This window comes from Bos indicus, chromosome 6 (assembly GCF_029378745.1).
Source record: "Bos indicus isolate NIAB-ARS_2022 breed Sahiwal x Tharparkar chromosome 6, NIAB-ARS_B.indTharparkar_mat_pri_1.0, whole genome shotgun sequence".
Lineage (NCBI taxonomy): Eukaryota > Metazoa > Chordata > Mammalia > Artiodactyla > Bovidae > Bos > Bos indicus.
In genome coordinates, this window is record NC_091765.1 from 38,276,213 (window position 1) to 38,293,446 (window position 17,234).

The following is a 17,234-nucleotide window of genomic DNA, read 5'->3' on the forward strand; positions in this document are numbered from 1 at the left end:
CATATAAGTTAAATAAGCAGGGTGACAAAATACAGCCTTGACGTACTCCTTTTCCTATCTGGGACCAGTGGTAGAGGCTAATAAGGAACTGTGTTTTTTCAATTCTTAGTCCTTTTTACCATTTGCAGACTTAGCTCTTTGTCCCTAAACTGTTTCCTAGTTTACTATTTAAATATGAAGACTACTGGATGAAGACTACTGGACAAAGTTATTTTCCTACATACACACCTTACATACAGCCGTCAGAAATGAACTAATCAGTTTGAAATTAACAGAGAAAGATCTCAAACTTGTTTTTCAATAAATGCTTTAGAAAAGACTCTAAGATACAACTGAATTTTAAAGGTGACTGAGGATGCAGGGTGGCTGTTATGATTAATAATATACTCAAGAATTTGGGGCAACGTGTACAAACCAGAAGTAAAAATCAATGTAAGTGGCTGGGCTGTCTAAAGAAGAAGTGAGCCAAACAGGAAAGAAGTCTGATGGACTATGATCAACTAACTTGTATTTGATGAAAAAAGACACATGGGAGATACCACTGCTTTTTAAACTACAAAAATCAAAGTAGTTATTCCAAATAATGATTTAATATAGGCTGTAAGCTACGGTGAAGGACAGTAAATCAGCTATGCAGCTACTGGCATAAACTAGACTCTCATCTGAACCTGCCCAAGTGTTTGACTTCGTCAGAAAAAACAAAATTCAAAAGGATATTGTAAAGAAAATAGCAATAACTTAGTAATAGATTAAGGTAAAGAACAAAGAAAAACAAAGAAGCAAATATAAGCAGAATAGGACTGTTGCCAATGAGTGGGAAAACTATTAAGAAGATATAGAAAAGTAAGTTGTAAGTTGTTTTCTAGAAAACATAAGAAGTCTCAAAACAAATTTTTATTTAGCTTTAAGAGCAAAGCAGCATTCTTCAAATACAAATATGGCATTATTTTGTTACCTTAATTAGTTTCCTAATGGCAGTAGTAGGTTGGTCTGGGCCTATTCACATTGTCTTTCCTATATTCTGTGGTGAATAAAACACACAAAAACACACACACAAAGAAGGAATATTAGCCAAAGGAAAAAGGAACTCTAAACCTTAATAACATATAATTGGAAAAACTGGAATAACCAAAAAGAAAAAAAATTGTATATCCAAAAATTTACATGCCTTTGATGCTCCTGCCAAGACTGCATTGTGGTAGAAAAAATAAAGACCAGGATTGAAAGATAAGTCAGAGGAGCATGGAGAATACATAATAGCTACTTATGGTGACATAATAGGAACTTACCACAGTACCCACCCAAACAGGGAGAGGGGTACACACATGTAGCCAGCTAAGGGAAGTAGCATGGACAGGAAGAGACAGCAAGCCCAAAGAGAAAGGAGGATATGTATGGTATGCTCACACTGACACACAGCCTGTTTCTAACATCTGCAAATACATAAAATTCATATATTGTTTGAACCCAAGGATGGCAGAACTTCCAGGTATACAATTGAAGAGTATACAGAATTTCAAATTTTACATGCAAAATTCACAGTAAGCCTATTTTACAGAGAAATTTGGATATGTGTCTTCACCACCCAACTACTCATGATCATCACAGATTCCACTTGCCTGATATATATTAGATAGTGGTATAATTCACATCTTTTTTAATGAATAAAATAAATGCTATTTGAAACAATAGTTTTAGGGTCTAAGTTTTTGGGTAGTTGACCCATTCATACCAGTTCTCATCAAATCCAGATTTCTACATAAATCTTCTCTTCTGGGATTTACACAGCAATAGTGACAAGATGAAGCAGACGTTAGTGGAAAAACAAAGGAGTAGAAGAAAAAGAAGCACCCAGAAAGAACTTTCAAGCTGATTATGTAGAACTATATTTCCCTGGACTATCCCATCTTTGAGGCTTCCCTGACGGCTCAGACGGTAAAGCGTCTGCCCGCAATGCGGGAGACCCGGGTTCGATTCCTGGGTCGGGAAGATCCCCTGGAGAAGGAAATGGCAATCCACTCCAGCACTCTTGCCCGAAAATCCCATGGACGGAGGAGCCTGATAGGCTACTAGAGTCCTTGGGGGTCGCAAAGAGTCGGACACGTTAAGTGTTACAGCTCTATGAAGTGCTCTGTAATCTCTTCAGAGGTTAAAAGTAGAGGAAGATAATATCTTCTGACCCTGATTATGGTTGGGAGCAGGTAGTTTGGAAGAAAGTTTACTCTGCAAACACTTGCTGAGTGCAGAGCTCAAAGACAGTGACATGGTTAACAGGAAGAGTACAGAGAGTAGGTAACAACAAAGAGTTCAATATGATCTAGTACGGTAGTAGGCTTTTTCAAATGAATTTTAACTAATTTCTTGTATTCAGTTACTACGAAGCCAAAATATCCCTTAGAATGTAGAATGGCATGAAACGTCTTTTGCTCTCCTTACATATAAAAAGCAAAGACCAAGCCAAGTGACTATACTGTGATTCTTAAACTCCATGACTATGGCTCAAGAATATCCTGGAATATAGATCTTTTAAGCCCTTACTATCTTCTTCTTTAACATGACTCAGGATCTTTTCATTGTTCATTGGCATTCCCGCCAGAAAGAATCCATTGGCAAAAACCTAAAGCTCAAAACTGCTAATAACCTGTATAATTCAATAACAATAATAGGCAGTTTAAGGCATGCTTTCTATGGCAGACATATTAACAGATATCAACACAATTAATTTTCAAACAACTTTTATTATCTTCAATTTATAGGTAAGGGACTGACGTACAGAGAGATTAAGTAACTTGTAGGTGGTAACTGGTAGGTGGTTAACAGTTAGAATTCAAACACAAGATAGTCTAATTCCAAGATCTATATTCCCATTTGCTATATTACAGTATTCAAACAAAAGACATGGGGAATAAAAGATTTGGGGAAAGCTATCAGTTTGGTTAGTATCACTTATTCAACAGAAGTGAATAAGTGTGGTATTCAGGTAATCAAGACTTTGCTGGAGTCACTCATTATAAAACTGCGCTGTTCAATGTGGTAGCCATTTGCTGCAAGAGGCTACTAAGCATCTGAAATGTAGCCAGTCCAACTTGAGATATAATAACTGATTTCAAAGACTTAATATTTTAAAAATAATGTAAACTAATTCAACAGTTTTATATGGGTTAATTTTAAATATTTTTAATATACTGGGCTAACTCAAACATGCCTTTTAAATGTGGCTGCTAGAAAACTATTTCTACTGGGACAATGATGCTATGTTGGAAATATGCTGGAGTTTATAGACTAATTCTAATCAAATCTTCATTGTTTTACTGTTGTAACCTTAAGGAAATCAATTACACTGATGATTAACTTCTGTATCATGAAACAGGGCTTAACAACAGTCCTGACACCTCCTGTTCACATTTTCGTATCTAAATCTATTTTCCACTAAAAAGAATCTAAGACTCCTTGGAAAAATGGCTGATGTCAGGGCTGGGACAGGTAAAATCCAAGATAAACCTGGAATATTTTGATTGGGAAGAAAGAAGTGCTCAAAAATAATCATTGGGTAGGGAGGGATTGGGGAAACACATGGTTTGTCAAAAAACACCCGAACCAGCTTGATGAGGCTCCCACTGGCCAAACCTAGGACAACCTGGAAATCAAAATAATGACAGCAATGGATTTAACCACTGAATAAAGTTAAGAATCAATGAGTTCATTCTAATGAAGATAACAAAATAAAGGAAGAGAGGAAAGACTGCTTTATGACAGAGTATCAACTACTAGCCACAGAACAAAAAGTCATGAATGGATGTTAAAACTTGTGGGTAAGTTTTATGAGACTATGTAAATATCCTATTCTTCAAAGTATTGTCCCATCAATTACATATTAATTACAAAAGGACAAACAGTAACTTTTAGGGAGAAATACAGAGAATACCACATAAACCAAACTTTCAAAGGTACCATCACCAACGTTGGGACAAACCAACATCATGAACCTTAATATACAAGGTATTAAGAAGGACAGAAGATATTCCTGCCAAAAATGCATAACCAATCTAATCATGAGGTAACAACAGACAAATTCAAATTGAGGGACATTCGACAAAATAACTGTCCTGTACTTTTCAAAAATGTCAAGGTCAAGAAATACAGGAAAGGCTGAGGAAATGTTCCAGATTTAAAGAGACTAAAGAAATATGACAACCAAATGCAATGTATGATCCTCGCTGGGGGGAAAAGCTATAAAATAAAATTGACAAAATGAACATGAATTATGAATTCAGTAATATTAAAGTATGTCAATGTTATATTACCTGGTTTTAATAACTATACTATGGTTAGGCAAGACAATGTCCTTGGTTTTAGGAAGTATAACTGAAGAATTTAGGGATAAAGAGGCATCATGTCTCCAAATCACCCTTTGAATGGTCCAGAAAAAAAAAGATATAGATAAATACAGGGCAAGAATGATAAAGCAAATACTTCAAAATGTAATACATTTGCTGAATGTGGGGAAGGATATAGAGGAGTCCCTTGTACTATTCTTCCAACTTTTCTTGTAAATTTGAGATTATATCAAAATTAAAAGTTAAAACAAAAAACTTGCATTTCCCAGATCAAATATCCTAATAGACTATACAAGTCCTGATAAAGTTTAAAAATATATTAATGCGTTTCTTTTATCCTAGACTTTGCTTTAAATTTTATGACTTATCAGATACTAATTATGTATTTCATACAATCCAGGTCTATATCTATTATCACTCAATATCATGCTGAGTGAAGTGAAGTGATGTCACTCAGTCGTGTCCAACTCTTTGCGATCCCGCAGACTGTAACCTACCAGGCTCCACCGTCCATGGGATTCTCCAGGCAAGAATACTGGAGTGGGTTGCCATTTCCTTCTCCAGGGGATCTTCCCGACCCAGGGATCAAATACTACTAATTATATCCAACAAGCACTCAAATATTTGTTAGATGAACCTTCTAGAAAGTTAGCACAGTACAGGATTGCAGGAAAAAAAAATCAAATTGTAAAAAGCACCACATTGTAAATAATGATATTGTGACACAGAGCTTACAGAACAACTCCTCAATTCTAAAAAAAGAAATACTAGGATTAAATCACAGAGTAGCCATAAATCTAACATAAAGAGATGAGCTCCACAAATAGAGAAAGGTAAATGATATTTTCCATATCAAGAATTAAACATCTTAGCTAACTACAAGCAGTTGTGACAAGTAAAATGGACTTTTTGCCCATAAAATTAAAACATTAATATGTTATTTAAAAAATGAAAAAAGATTAAAGATTTAGGCTAAGAACTGAGATTTTAAAATTTCACTATTAATTCAATACTAATTTGCTGTATAGCCTTGAAACACTGCTTACAATTTTCATACCTCATTTAAAAAAAAGACTTGTAGATCATTTTCTTCCCCAAAGGCAGACAAAATATTTTATAAAATGTCAATAAGAGCACTAAATATTCAATATGGAAGTACACATATTCACACACATACACACAGGCACGGTAAAAAGAATACAGTTTCTTTGCAAACATGTTTACAAATAGCAAAACGCAACTTAAAAGTTACACAAATACATTCAATCTCAATTCATACTATGAATAGGTGCTTCACACAGAGACTACTGAAAAAATCCAATCAACCAGTGTTTACCCTGCTTAAGAGTTTTATTGTTTATAAGTAGGAGGTGGATCTTCCTAGGTCTCCTGAGTAGGACTGGGATGTGGGAAGTAATTCTCAAATATAGTTAGGGCTTGGTGGGGGGGGGGGGGGGGGGGGGGGTAAGAATTCTTTTCAAAGATCGTACAAGTGAATATAGTGACTACATATTAAACACACACCATTAACTCAATTTTCAACGTCTTCTAATGCTACTAGAGTATCCAAGTAGGTAAGACAGAAAGATATCCTGTTTCCCTTTTCCATCAAATCCAATTAATTTTGCGTTTAACAAAAATTCGACTATTTTTCAAAAACATATTTTTGTGAGACAAAGTGATTACTTAATGCAACTAAACAAGCAAGATGAGAAAAAACAAAAAGCCAAAGTATTCTAAAATATAAAAATTGTCCAAAGACTTCGTCAAATAACTGTGTGCCTCGGCAAAACTTAACACAGTATCTCGAGCCAGTATTACAATGCTATCATCCTGCCTGACTCTAACTGAACAACTCAATAGTTTTCAAACAGGTTGTCAGTGGAAGAGATCTTTACATAAGCAATTATAAAAACAGGGTCCATTTTGTATTCGAGAAGCATTAGCAACACTTGGCTTAAAATTTTACATAAAAATACGATGAGGTTCTTTTTCACATTTTTTAAAGCAAAATCACTTATAACTACTTGACTAAAGCTATTTCCTAGAATGTTTCCTTAGATAACAACAAAACATATAAAGGGTAAAACTGTGACTTGCTTAAACATAAACGTCCCTAATCAGAGCAACCTTCCTTCTCGTATGGTTTCCTATACCCACCGTACTCGGCAGTGCACATTTCTGAGTTAAGTTGTACTAGTTTCTTACCACGATCTCCTTTCCACTACTGAAAAAAAGAAAGATCTTCAAGCGCTAACTAAATAAATCTGAGGGGAGTGGGGGGAGGGAAAGGGGTGCGAGGTGGCGCAAGAACAGATGGAAACAAGGTAGTTGTTTTCTTAGGGCACTAAGGTTTCTTACCCAACTCCCAAAGCCAAGGTTTAATCGCCAGTTTATCAAGCTGCTTGCCACTATCCACTCCTTAGACAATGCAACCTTCCCTTCACCTCTTCTCATACTCTCCTACCCATCAACCCCCGCCAAAACAAACACAACACACCCCATCCCACAACCCGCGTTATCCCCTCGGTGTCCACTCAACCAACCTGCTGAATAACAGCTCCACGTACACGTCTCACTCAGACAAAAAAGCCACGGCGGCAAGGCGGCGAGATCCCACCACCTCACGCCACCCCCGAGGAACCCGCAGAATGACAGTCTGGAGCCCAGAAGTTTGAAGCAAAAAGATTCCCACCCAACCAAAAGGGAAGACGAAATTGCAGAAGGGGACGCGAGGTGGGGAGAGCGATGTGCATGTCTGTGCGAGGAAGGGTCCATCACATGACAGTAAAAGAGGACCCGAGTCATCGGGGCGTCCGTGAGGAGAAGGGGGCGGGGGGGGGGGGGGGTTGCCGTCGCCATGGCAACACCCCCTCTCAGTCCAGACTTCCAAAGAGGGAGGAAGAACTTCAAATCCCAACCGTCAGCGCTCGAGCGGCTCCTTCTTAAAGGGGTACACACCGCGCCGCCACCGCCGAGCACGAGAGGGCAGAGTTGGGCGCCCCCGCCCCTCGGGCGACGCCCCCGCCGCCCCTCGCCCCCAGCGGGCCCACCCTAGGCACCAGCCCCGCGAGCGCCCGAGGGTCGCTCAGGTCCTCGTCCCCGGAGCCCGGCCGCGTCCACCCGCCCGCCCGGCCCACGGCGGCAGAAGGGGGTGTGTGTGCGCCCGGCGGGGGCGCGGACCTGCCCGCCTTCCTCCCGACGGCTCTGCCCGCCGGCTCCCCTCCGCCCGGGCGCCGACCCGCCGGCCCGCTTCCTCCCTATTGACAGGGCTGACGGTGAGCTGCGAGGGGCGCCGACGAGTTTCGGGGAGAGCGCAAGCGAGCCGTTTCCTCGGGGGCTCGGCGAGCGGGTCCGAACTAACAGTTCCAGGGGAGCCCAAGAGCTAAGGTGGAGAATGAGCGCGGACCGCGCCGGGCGAGGAGCCCCCAGACAAAAGGCGAGCGCCGGAGCCGCCGCGCCGCCGCCGCTCCCATCTCGCTCCCCCATTGAACTGACCCGAAAGGAAGATTCAACTAAACCGCTCAGCCACAAACTCCTCGGGCTGCGGCACTCGTCGCCGCGCGGAGCCGGGGCTCCGGCCCGTGTCTCTCTTACCTACACAGTGCATGAGGCGGTGGCGCCAAGAGTCGAGTTCCCGCCGGAATCCTCTCCTCTCCGCCGCGCACCGAGGGCTCCGGCACTGAGCAGCGGCGGCGGCGGCGGCGGCAGCAGCGGCGGCGGCAGCGGCCATTCTCTCTCTTCCCTTGTCCATCTGCGTCCCGCGTCACGCGCCCTCATTTACATACGAGCGGCGCAGGCACGAGGCAGGGGCGCGAGCCCTCGGCGCGAGCCCCGGAGCGCGCGCCCCCCGGAGGGGGGTTGATTGACACGTGTCACACTACCTTCCCTCTGCCCTTCCCTCCCCCTCCCATCGCTCCCTCTGGGAGAGGCGGGGAGGGAGCCTGAGGAGAAGGAAGCAACCTGCCGCTTCCGCTGACCCCGCCTCCCCATCTACTCCCCTCTCTCCCCTCCCCCCGGAGTTTACTCAAGCAAGCCATACTGCTCCCGCCGCCCGCGAAAACCCTGAGCAGCAGCGAGAGGCTCGGAGCTTGGCCAGGAACCGGCGCGCTAATGGAGCAGACTAGCAATGCCTTCCTTCTGCCTTCGCACCGCGACTCCGGACGCCCGGAGACTTCACTTCCCAGGCCCCTTTGCGCTGGGATGCCTAAGCGGAGATTGCCGTTTCGGCGCGATGCATGCCGGTGCTTGGAGTCCAGTAGAGATGGGCACTTTTCGGTCTTTGCACACTTGGGATAGCTGCCGGGCCTTAGATTTCTCAGTTCTGCGCTGCTTATGGGTTTAGCGCCCAGAACAATGCGCTGCGAGTGTTGCAGGGTCTGACCCAACCGCCTTAACTTCCTTAGGATCCGTGATAGAAGGGCAGTGGAAGCCGCTAGAGTTGTGGGTCCCTTGAAGGTTCGGGCTGCTTTAAGTTTATGCTCTAAGTGCTGGAAACTTTTGGGGTCACTGTCATCTCGCCACTGTAGGGAAAGAACAAGCCGGTGATTCAGCTGCATCCGAGATCTGCCAAATGTCCAAAGACAGAGCCCACAGTGACTTCAGTTTCCAGGGCGATGACATCTCAGAAAGCGAGAATATTTGTAAAATTAGGGAAAAGAAGTGGGACTTCACCGGAAATCGTTTACGGGGCCAAGGATTAGATGTGGCTGGGTAAAAACTCTAAAAGGAGAAACTTATGCTCGGCAAAATGTAAGCTCCTGGACAGCAACCCATTGAGTCTTGTGTTCCGTGTCATCTTTCACTTGCCTAATCCTGGTACAGTGCGCGGTACGGATTTAGCACTTAAACGTTTGGAATAAATTCTGCGCTGCTCTAGAGAAAGTATTTCTTCACACACAGAGAAAGCTTTTAATTAAATATGAACTCCAATGACAGTTTTTACTTTTGCACCACAGTGATTGTGCATGTGTTTCTGTATATGTGCAAGGTGCTGAACCGAAACCAAGACCCCCAAGTTTGCTGAGAAGTACTGTGTATTCCTGGGAATTTATGCATAAGTCTGTGGAAAACACGTTTTAATTCTTATTGGAAACGCCTATGAATTCTGAATTCGGTTCCACCCTCCCTATTTTGTGGGTTATCCTTCCTTATCTACCTCTCTTCCCACCCTTGCCCCCAGGAGAAAGTAGTCCTGCTCATCACTTCTTCCTCAGTAGTGAAAGATGCAGTTTTAAATTTTCAAAAATTAAAAAAAAAAAAAAAAAGTGAAATTCAAAATCTCATAATCATCTTTTTTAGAATGAACACAATTGAAGAAGCAAGTGAAATCATGAATGAAGATGTTTTGGAGTCATCAGTGGATGGTTTCAGTTATGGATTCTACTGGAACTGTAATCGCCAAAATTATCAACCTCTGTAGCTTTCCTGGTCTCTTTCACAGTACTCTACATTGGTTAGGATAGCCTAGGTTACTAAGGCTTCCCTGGTGGCTCAGCGGTAAAGAATCTGCGTGCAATGCAGGAGACCCAGGTTCAATCCCTCCTGAGTCAGGAAGATCCTGTGGAGGAGGGCATGGCAACCCACTCTAATACTCTTGCCTAGAGAATCCCAAGGGCAGAGGAGCCTGGTAAGGCTGCAGTCCTTAGGGTCTCACAGAGTCAGACAAGACTGAAGCGACTAAGCAGTAGCAGCAAGTTACTGATGCAGTAACAAAGGATCCAGAAGTTTTAGTGGCTTAAAAATAACAACAAAACAGTTATTTCCTGTTCATTTGTATGTTCATTTCTGGTAGAAGGAAGGGAGGGGTGGGAGAACTTCACTCCATGAGATTGTCACCAAGCAACCAGTTGGTTTAAGGAGGCTCCAACCAATCTCTGGAGCTTCCCCATTTGCATGATAGGCTCAAGGAAGATGAATGTCAAACAGGCTCTTTCTAAAAGTGATCGAAGTAAATTTCACTCATATTTCATTGACAAAAGCAGATTATGTGGGCATGCTACCTTGAAGGAAGCAGGAAAGTGTAATTCTATCATTTGCCCAGAAGGAAAATTAACCAAAATTTACTAGTGAACAGTACCAATGATTACTGCAATCCATCCTTCTAATCACCAGTTTACATATCACTCTCCTTATGCTGCAAAATATATTCATTCCTATCACAAGTGAAACTCCAAAAATTCTATTCAGTACTGGCATTAATCTCAAAGTCCAGCATCTCTGGGTGATGCTTGGTAGTTCCTGTATTAGAACAGGAAAAAAAAAAATGTCTCTTGTTATAGAGACCTGAAATGACAAAGTATCTATCTTCTCTGCTTACACACACACACACACACACACACACACACACACACACATGCACACATGTGCACTTAACATACAGTGGTGGGACAGGAACAGAATAACTGTTTAAAAAGGAGACGAATGGGTGGCATGCATGAATAGTATTAGCAAAATATTTTACCACAGCTAACATGGATTGCCTACTTCCCAGCCTCTAACAACAGTTTCCTCGCCACTACTCACTGAGCTTTTAAGTCATAGAATATATTTTAGATTTTCTATCATAACTGTACTTCCTTCTGGGCACCAAATTCTATGTTAATCAGATGGGCTGGGTAATGCTCCAATAATAGAAACCCAAAATCTCAGAGGTTTAATATAAAAATTTATTTCTTACTTAAACTATATGTTCTCCAAAACTTGGTATTGGGGAGGGTAGGGGGAACTGTTCTGTGTCCACCCAGGGACCCATGTTTATGGGACACCCCCCAATCTGAAAGTTCCTAAGTCAGCATAACAAGAGAAAAAAGATAACCAAAGCAGAGTCCAGCTCTGAAAGACTTCTGCTAGAAGTAAAATATTTCATTGGGTGAAGCAAATCGTGTGGCTATGCCTAACTTCAGAGGAGTTGATATATCAGATAGGGCATAACAAACCACCTCAAAACTTAAAAGTTTGTAACATCAACTTTGTTTAGTTCATGATTCTGTGGAATAGCAATTTTCATTAGGCTCAGCCAAACAATTCTGCTTGCCCAGCCTGGGCTCACTCAGGTGTTTGTGAAAAGCTACCTGTCAACAATGCAGCTCTGTTTCTGAGGGTGAACTGTCAGCTGGGACAACAGAGCAATCAGTTCAGGTATCCCTCATCGTCAGGAGGCTAGCCTTGGCTTGTTCTCTTGGTGGTAGTCACAGGGTTCTAAGAGCAGCAAGAGAGCAAGCCTCAATGCACAAGCACTTTTTAAGTTTCACTTTGGGTCACATTTGCTCCAGGCCTACTGGCTAAAGCAAATCATATGGCCAAGCCCAGTGTCAAAATGGGCACATAGATCCTACCTCTTAACAGGAAGACATGTTGTAAAAGGGCATGGAAAGAGGGAAGGAAACAATTTGTGTCCACTTTTCAGTCTACTGCCTGAGGGAATATGCAATGCTACCATGTTCCTCCAAAGTAGGGGAAATAAGTATTAATGAACAGAACTAATGAATATCATATCTGTAGAACTTCTGGGAGAAGAGGAAGATAATGGCCATATATAATGAAATACACAAATTGAGTTAACTTTTGTTGTTGTTTACTTGTTAAGTAGTGTCCAACTATTTTATGACCCCATGGACTAGAAATCAGCTTGACTTTGAAGAGCAAAGATTTTTCCATGGCAAGTATCACAGAGTATGTTATAACAATCCAATAACTTGATTTTTGTGTGAGTTCAATGAACATAATGATAGAAGTCTAATTGATTCGCTTTTGTACTTTCAGCATCTAGTGCTGTTCCAGGCACTTAGTTGATGCCCATTGTTTATTGATTGATTTGGTAATTGTTAGGGATATCTGTCAGAGAAGGCAATGGCACCCCACTCCAGTACTCTTGCCTGGAAAATCCCATGGACAGAGGAGCCTGGGAGGCTGCCGTCCATGAGGTTGCAAAGAGTTGGACGCGACTGAGCGACTTCGCTTTCACTTTTCACTTTCATGCATTGGAGAAGGAAATGGCAACCCACTCCAGTGTTCTTGCCTGGAGAATCCCAGGGACAGAGGAGCCTGGTTGGAGGCCGTCTATGGAGTCGCACAGAATCGGACACATCTGAAGTGATTTAGCAGCAGCAGCAGCAGCAACAGCAGCAGGTATATCTATAGAGCCAAGGATAGAGAAGGAATCATATCCAAGATTGTCTCCTACTCTGAAAATCTGGCTACTCACAAAGGATTTTTTTAATATAGCAATATTATATTAATATAATATTATAACTTTATTAATGTTATTTTAATTAACAAATTGTTAATGGTCTTTGGCAAGATTTTTTGTTCTGCTGTCTATTTCCAGTACATATTATATCATTGTTTATTGCTGTGTAACAAACCAATCTATAACTTAGTAGCTAAAAAGAACAACCATTTGTTATCACTCAAAATGTCTACATTAATCTGTAATGGGTGGTTCTGCTTATCTGGTGAGCACTGCTGGTTTTGACTGGGATTGCTAATGCTAGAAGCTGCTTGATCTACAGTGGCCTCTCTCTGGTCTGAAGTTTGGCTCCCCATTTGCTGCAGTAAAAAGAATGACTGAGCCAAGCATCTCATTATTGAGAGACTAGCTAGAGCTCCAATACTTTGGCCACCTGATGCAAAAACTGTCTCATTGGAAAAGACCCTGATGCTGGGAAAGATTGAAGGCAGGAGGAGAAGGGGACGACAGAGGATGAGATGGTTGGATGGCATCACTGACTCTATGGACATGAGTTTGAGTAAACTCCAGGAGTTGGCTATGGACAGGGAAGCCTGGTATGCTATAGTCCATGGGGTCACAAAGAGTTGGACACAACTGAGAGATTGAACTGAATTGAGCTAAAGCTTATTTATTTAGTTGCAGGATATAAAGCACAATAAGAGGGTAAGCAGTGTAAGTGCTTTTCAAGTCTTTGCTTGCATCATATTTGCTTGCTATTCTCTTATTAAACAAGGCAAATCATATGACCAAGCTCAATGTCTGAGAGCAAGAGAACTAACAAATGGCATGGATTCGGAAAAGATCAACAAATTACTTCAATCAAACCATGATAAATATCTATCCAAGCTCACTATTATCCACCTAAAACTTATAAACAATTTATACAGTATCAAGTATACATATGAACTGCTAGAAAAATTGCATTTCTTGATTTATGTGATCATTTGCTGGTCAATTCTTAAGCTGGGGTACATTTTAGAATATGACATACAAATACATTGGAGTAATTTGAAATACCCATGTTTCTATAGAAGAGAAATATGAAATTACAGAGGTACATGACAAGAGATGTTTTTTGAGATACTAACCAAATAGGAAAAGGAGTACGTCAAGGCTGTATATTGTCACCCTGCTTATTTAACTTATATGCAGAGTACATCATGAGAAACGCTGGACTGGAAGAAGCACAAGCTGGAATCAAGATTGCCTGGAGAAATATCAATAACCTCAGATATGCAGATGACACCACCCTTATGGCAGAAAGTGAAGAGGAACTCAAAAGCCTCTTGATGAAAGTGAAAGAGGAGAGTGAAAAAGTTGGCTTAAAGCTCAACATTCAGAAAATGAAGATCATGGCATCCGGTCCCATCACTTCATGGGAAATAGATGGGGAAACAGTGGAAACAGTGTCACACTTTATATTTTTGGGCTCCAAAATCACTGCAGATGGTGATTGCAGCCATGAAATTAAAAGACGTTTACTCCTTGGAAGGAAAATTATGTCCAACCTAGATAGCATATTCAAAAGCAGAGACATTACTTTGCCAACAAAGGTCCGTCTAATCAAGGCTATGGTTTTTCCTGTGGTCATGTATGGATGTGAGAGTTGGACTGTGAAGAAGACTGAACGCCGAAGAATAGATGCTTTTGAACTGTGGTGTTGGAGAAGACTCTTGAGAGTCCCTTGGACTGCAGGGAGATCCAATCAGTCCATTCCGAAGGAGATCAGCCCTGGGATTTCGTTGGAAGGAATGATGCTAAAGCTGAAACTCCAGTACTTTGGCCACCTCATGTGAAGAGTTGACTCATTGGAAAAGACTGATGCTGGGAGGGATTGGGGGCAAGAGCAGAAGGGGACGACAGAGGATGAGATGGCTGGATGGCATCACTGACTCTATGGATGTGAGTCTGAGTGAACTCCGGGAGTTGGTGATGGACAGGGAGGCCTGGCGTGCTGCGATTCACAGGGTTGCAAAGAGTCAGACATGTGAGTGACTGAACTGAACTGAACCAAAATGAAAGCTATTCTTTTATTATGCAACAAAAATAAACAACCCAGTATACAAATATGAGTATAAAATGCCTATTTAATTATGAATTATCAACATGAAATATAAAATAACATACATTTTATAATTTAATAAAATATAAACATTTTTGTGTGAATTAGATTTTGAAAGTATAAGGCATAGCTATTAGATGCCTTAATTAACTATAAAATTACTCATAATTCTGAGAAGCCATTTTTTTAAGTAAACTTTATTAACTGCTTTAAAAATATCATGCTGCTGCTAAGTCGCCTCAGTCATGTCCGACTCTATGCGACCCCATACACAGCAGCCCACCAGGCTCCTCCATCCCTGGGATTCTCCAGGCAAGAACACTGGAGTGGGTTGCCATTTCCTTCTCCAGTGCATGAAAGTGAAAAGTGAAAGTGAAGTCGCTCAGTCATGTCTGACTCCTAGCAACCCCATGGACTGCAGCCCACCAGGCTCCTCCATCCATGGGATTTTCCAGGCCAGAGTACTGGAGTGGGTTGCCATTGCCTTCTCCAAAAATATCATACTTTACTATATATTTCATTTAGTTCTGAGCTATAATGCATTGATCAGAAAGATAAAAATCAAAGACAATTTTGATCAATGAATTATCAGGACATGGAACACAGCCCATTACAAAATATTTCTAATCAGCCACACAACCATATTATGCTAAGTGTTATGCAAGCATCTTATATTCATCCAGGTTTATGAGCCAAAGATTTTCAGTATTTTTTTTTATTCCGGGAGTTTGGACTCTAAGGACACTTGCTTCAGATACACATGCTGATGCATTTAATTTCAATACTGTAGTTAAATAATTAAATAGATGACCAGTTTTATCTTCTTGATATATTTCCAAATATTTTCAACATCTTTTTTGTACATTTTGTAGGGAATAATGATAAGATTTCAAAGGATGGACTAAAAATTGAAGAAGCAGAAATATAATGATCATGGATTTCCTTTCTTATAGTACAATGTCTATTTCCTATTCCAAAAATCAGCGTACATTAAAATGGGCATAATAGTTGATTCAGTATTGTCACTCATCTCAGGGGCATGTCTCAGATTTTTGTTCTCAATGTTCTCTGTTCAACCATTTTTAAAAGATTGCTGTTATACCCTGTAACCTCTTCATATTAAATCTCTTATAGTTAGATACAAGCTTTGCTGTATTAGGAGGATTTCAGGCCCTAAACTGGAAGGATAACCAATACTAAAATTAGGGTGAGCACGTTTTCTTTTCTTGTTCTCTCTTTTTTTCCTTTTTACAAAATCACACACTTTTAAGCTTGGCATCTGAATTGAATAAATTTACCATCGATTTTCTCTTACATCCAGATAGATGTTAATAGGATCTGATCTATCACTACTTTTTTTGTGTGCACTTGAGATTACTTCCACAGCCTAACTCATTATTATCACTTTCATTTTCAGCCTTTTATTAAAATTTCAATGTATTATAGCTTAATGATGGCAATTTCATCCAATTTAATCCAATTGCATAGTTCAGTATCAAAGTCAAATAAAAATGTCATCTATAGCACCTAGACTATTACAGTTTAGAAAGAGTATGGGTTGTATAGGTCAATCCCTTACTTTTTCAGATGGGCATATTAAGACCCAGAGAGAATAAGCAATTTATGTAGGTTACACAGCTTATAAGCAGTAGTATACAAGCTAAAGATCATATTTCCTGTTTCCTAGTCTTGACTTTCTTTAGTTTAATAATAGCCATGATTTGTTGAGCATGTATCAGTTCAGTTCATTCAGTTCAGTTGCTCAGTCTTGTCCAACTCTTTGCAACCCCATGGACTGCAGCACACCAGGCCTCCCTGTCCATCACCAACTCCCGGAGTTTACTCAAACTCATGTCCATTGAGTCAGTGATGCCATCCAACCATCTTATCCTCTATCATCCCCTTCTCCTCCTGCCTTCAATCTTTTCCAGCATCAGGGGCTTTTCGAATGAGTCAGCTGTTTGCATCAGGGGGCCAAAGTATCAGAGTTTCAGCTTCAGCATCAGTCCTTCCAATGAATATTCAGGACTGATTTCCTTTAGTATGGACTGGTTGGAATTCCTTGCAGTCCAAGGAAATCTCAAGAGTCTTCTCCAACACCACAGTTCAAAAGCATCAATTCTTTGGCACTCAGCTTTCTTTATAGTCCAACTCTCACATCCATACATGACCACTGGAAAAACCATAGCCTTGACTAGGCAGACCTTTATTAGCAAAGTAATGTCTCTGTTTTTTAATATGCTGTCTAGGTTGGTCATAACTTTCCTCCCAAGGAGCAAGCATCTTTTAATTTCATGGCTGCAGTCACTGTCTGCAGTGATGTTGGAGCCCCAAAAAATAAAGTCAGCCACTGTTTCCATTGTTTCCCCATCTATTTGCCATGAAGTGATGGGACTGGATGCCGTGATCTTAGTTTTCTGAATGTTTAACTTTAAGCCATTTTTTCAGTCTCCTTTTTCACTTTCATCAAGAGGCTCTTTAGTCCTTCACTTTCTGCCATAAGGGTGTATGTCATGTATATACATGATTAATCCATTTAATCTTTCCCATAACCCTAGGCAATAAGTTCTGTTAGTAATATATGTATATCGCAAGAAGGAAT

General features: G+C 41.0%; 1 protein-coding gene across 12 annotated transcripts in view; it reads right to left on the bottom strand.

Annotated features, from left to right (window-relative positions):
* Nucleotides 1-8,266, bottom strand: part of LCORL (ligand dependent nuclear receptor corepressor like) — a 179,136-nt gene extending 170,870 nt beyond the window's left edge. For 3 of the 12 annotated variants that reach the window (XM_019962498.2, XM_019962497.2, XM_070791207.1), the window contains exon 1: nt 7,935-8,251. In XM_019962498.2, the coding sequence (XP_019818057.2) occupies nt 7,935-8,091 (157 nt within the window). In that variant the 5' untranslated portion in view covers nt 8,092-8,251. Of the gene's footprint in view, nt 1-955; nt 1,022-6,883; nt 7,333-7,934 lie in introns of those variants that run through there. The other 9 variants (XM_070791205.1, XM_070791201.1, XM_070791198.1 and 6 more) reach the window with 8 other exon arrangements.
* Nucleotides 8,267-17,234: the final 8,968 nt, after the last annotated feature.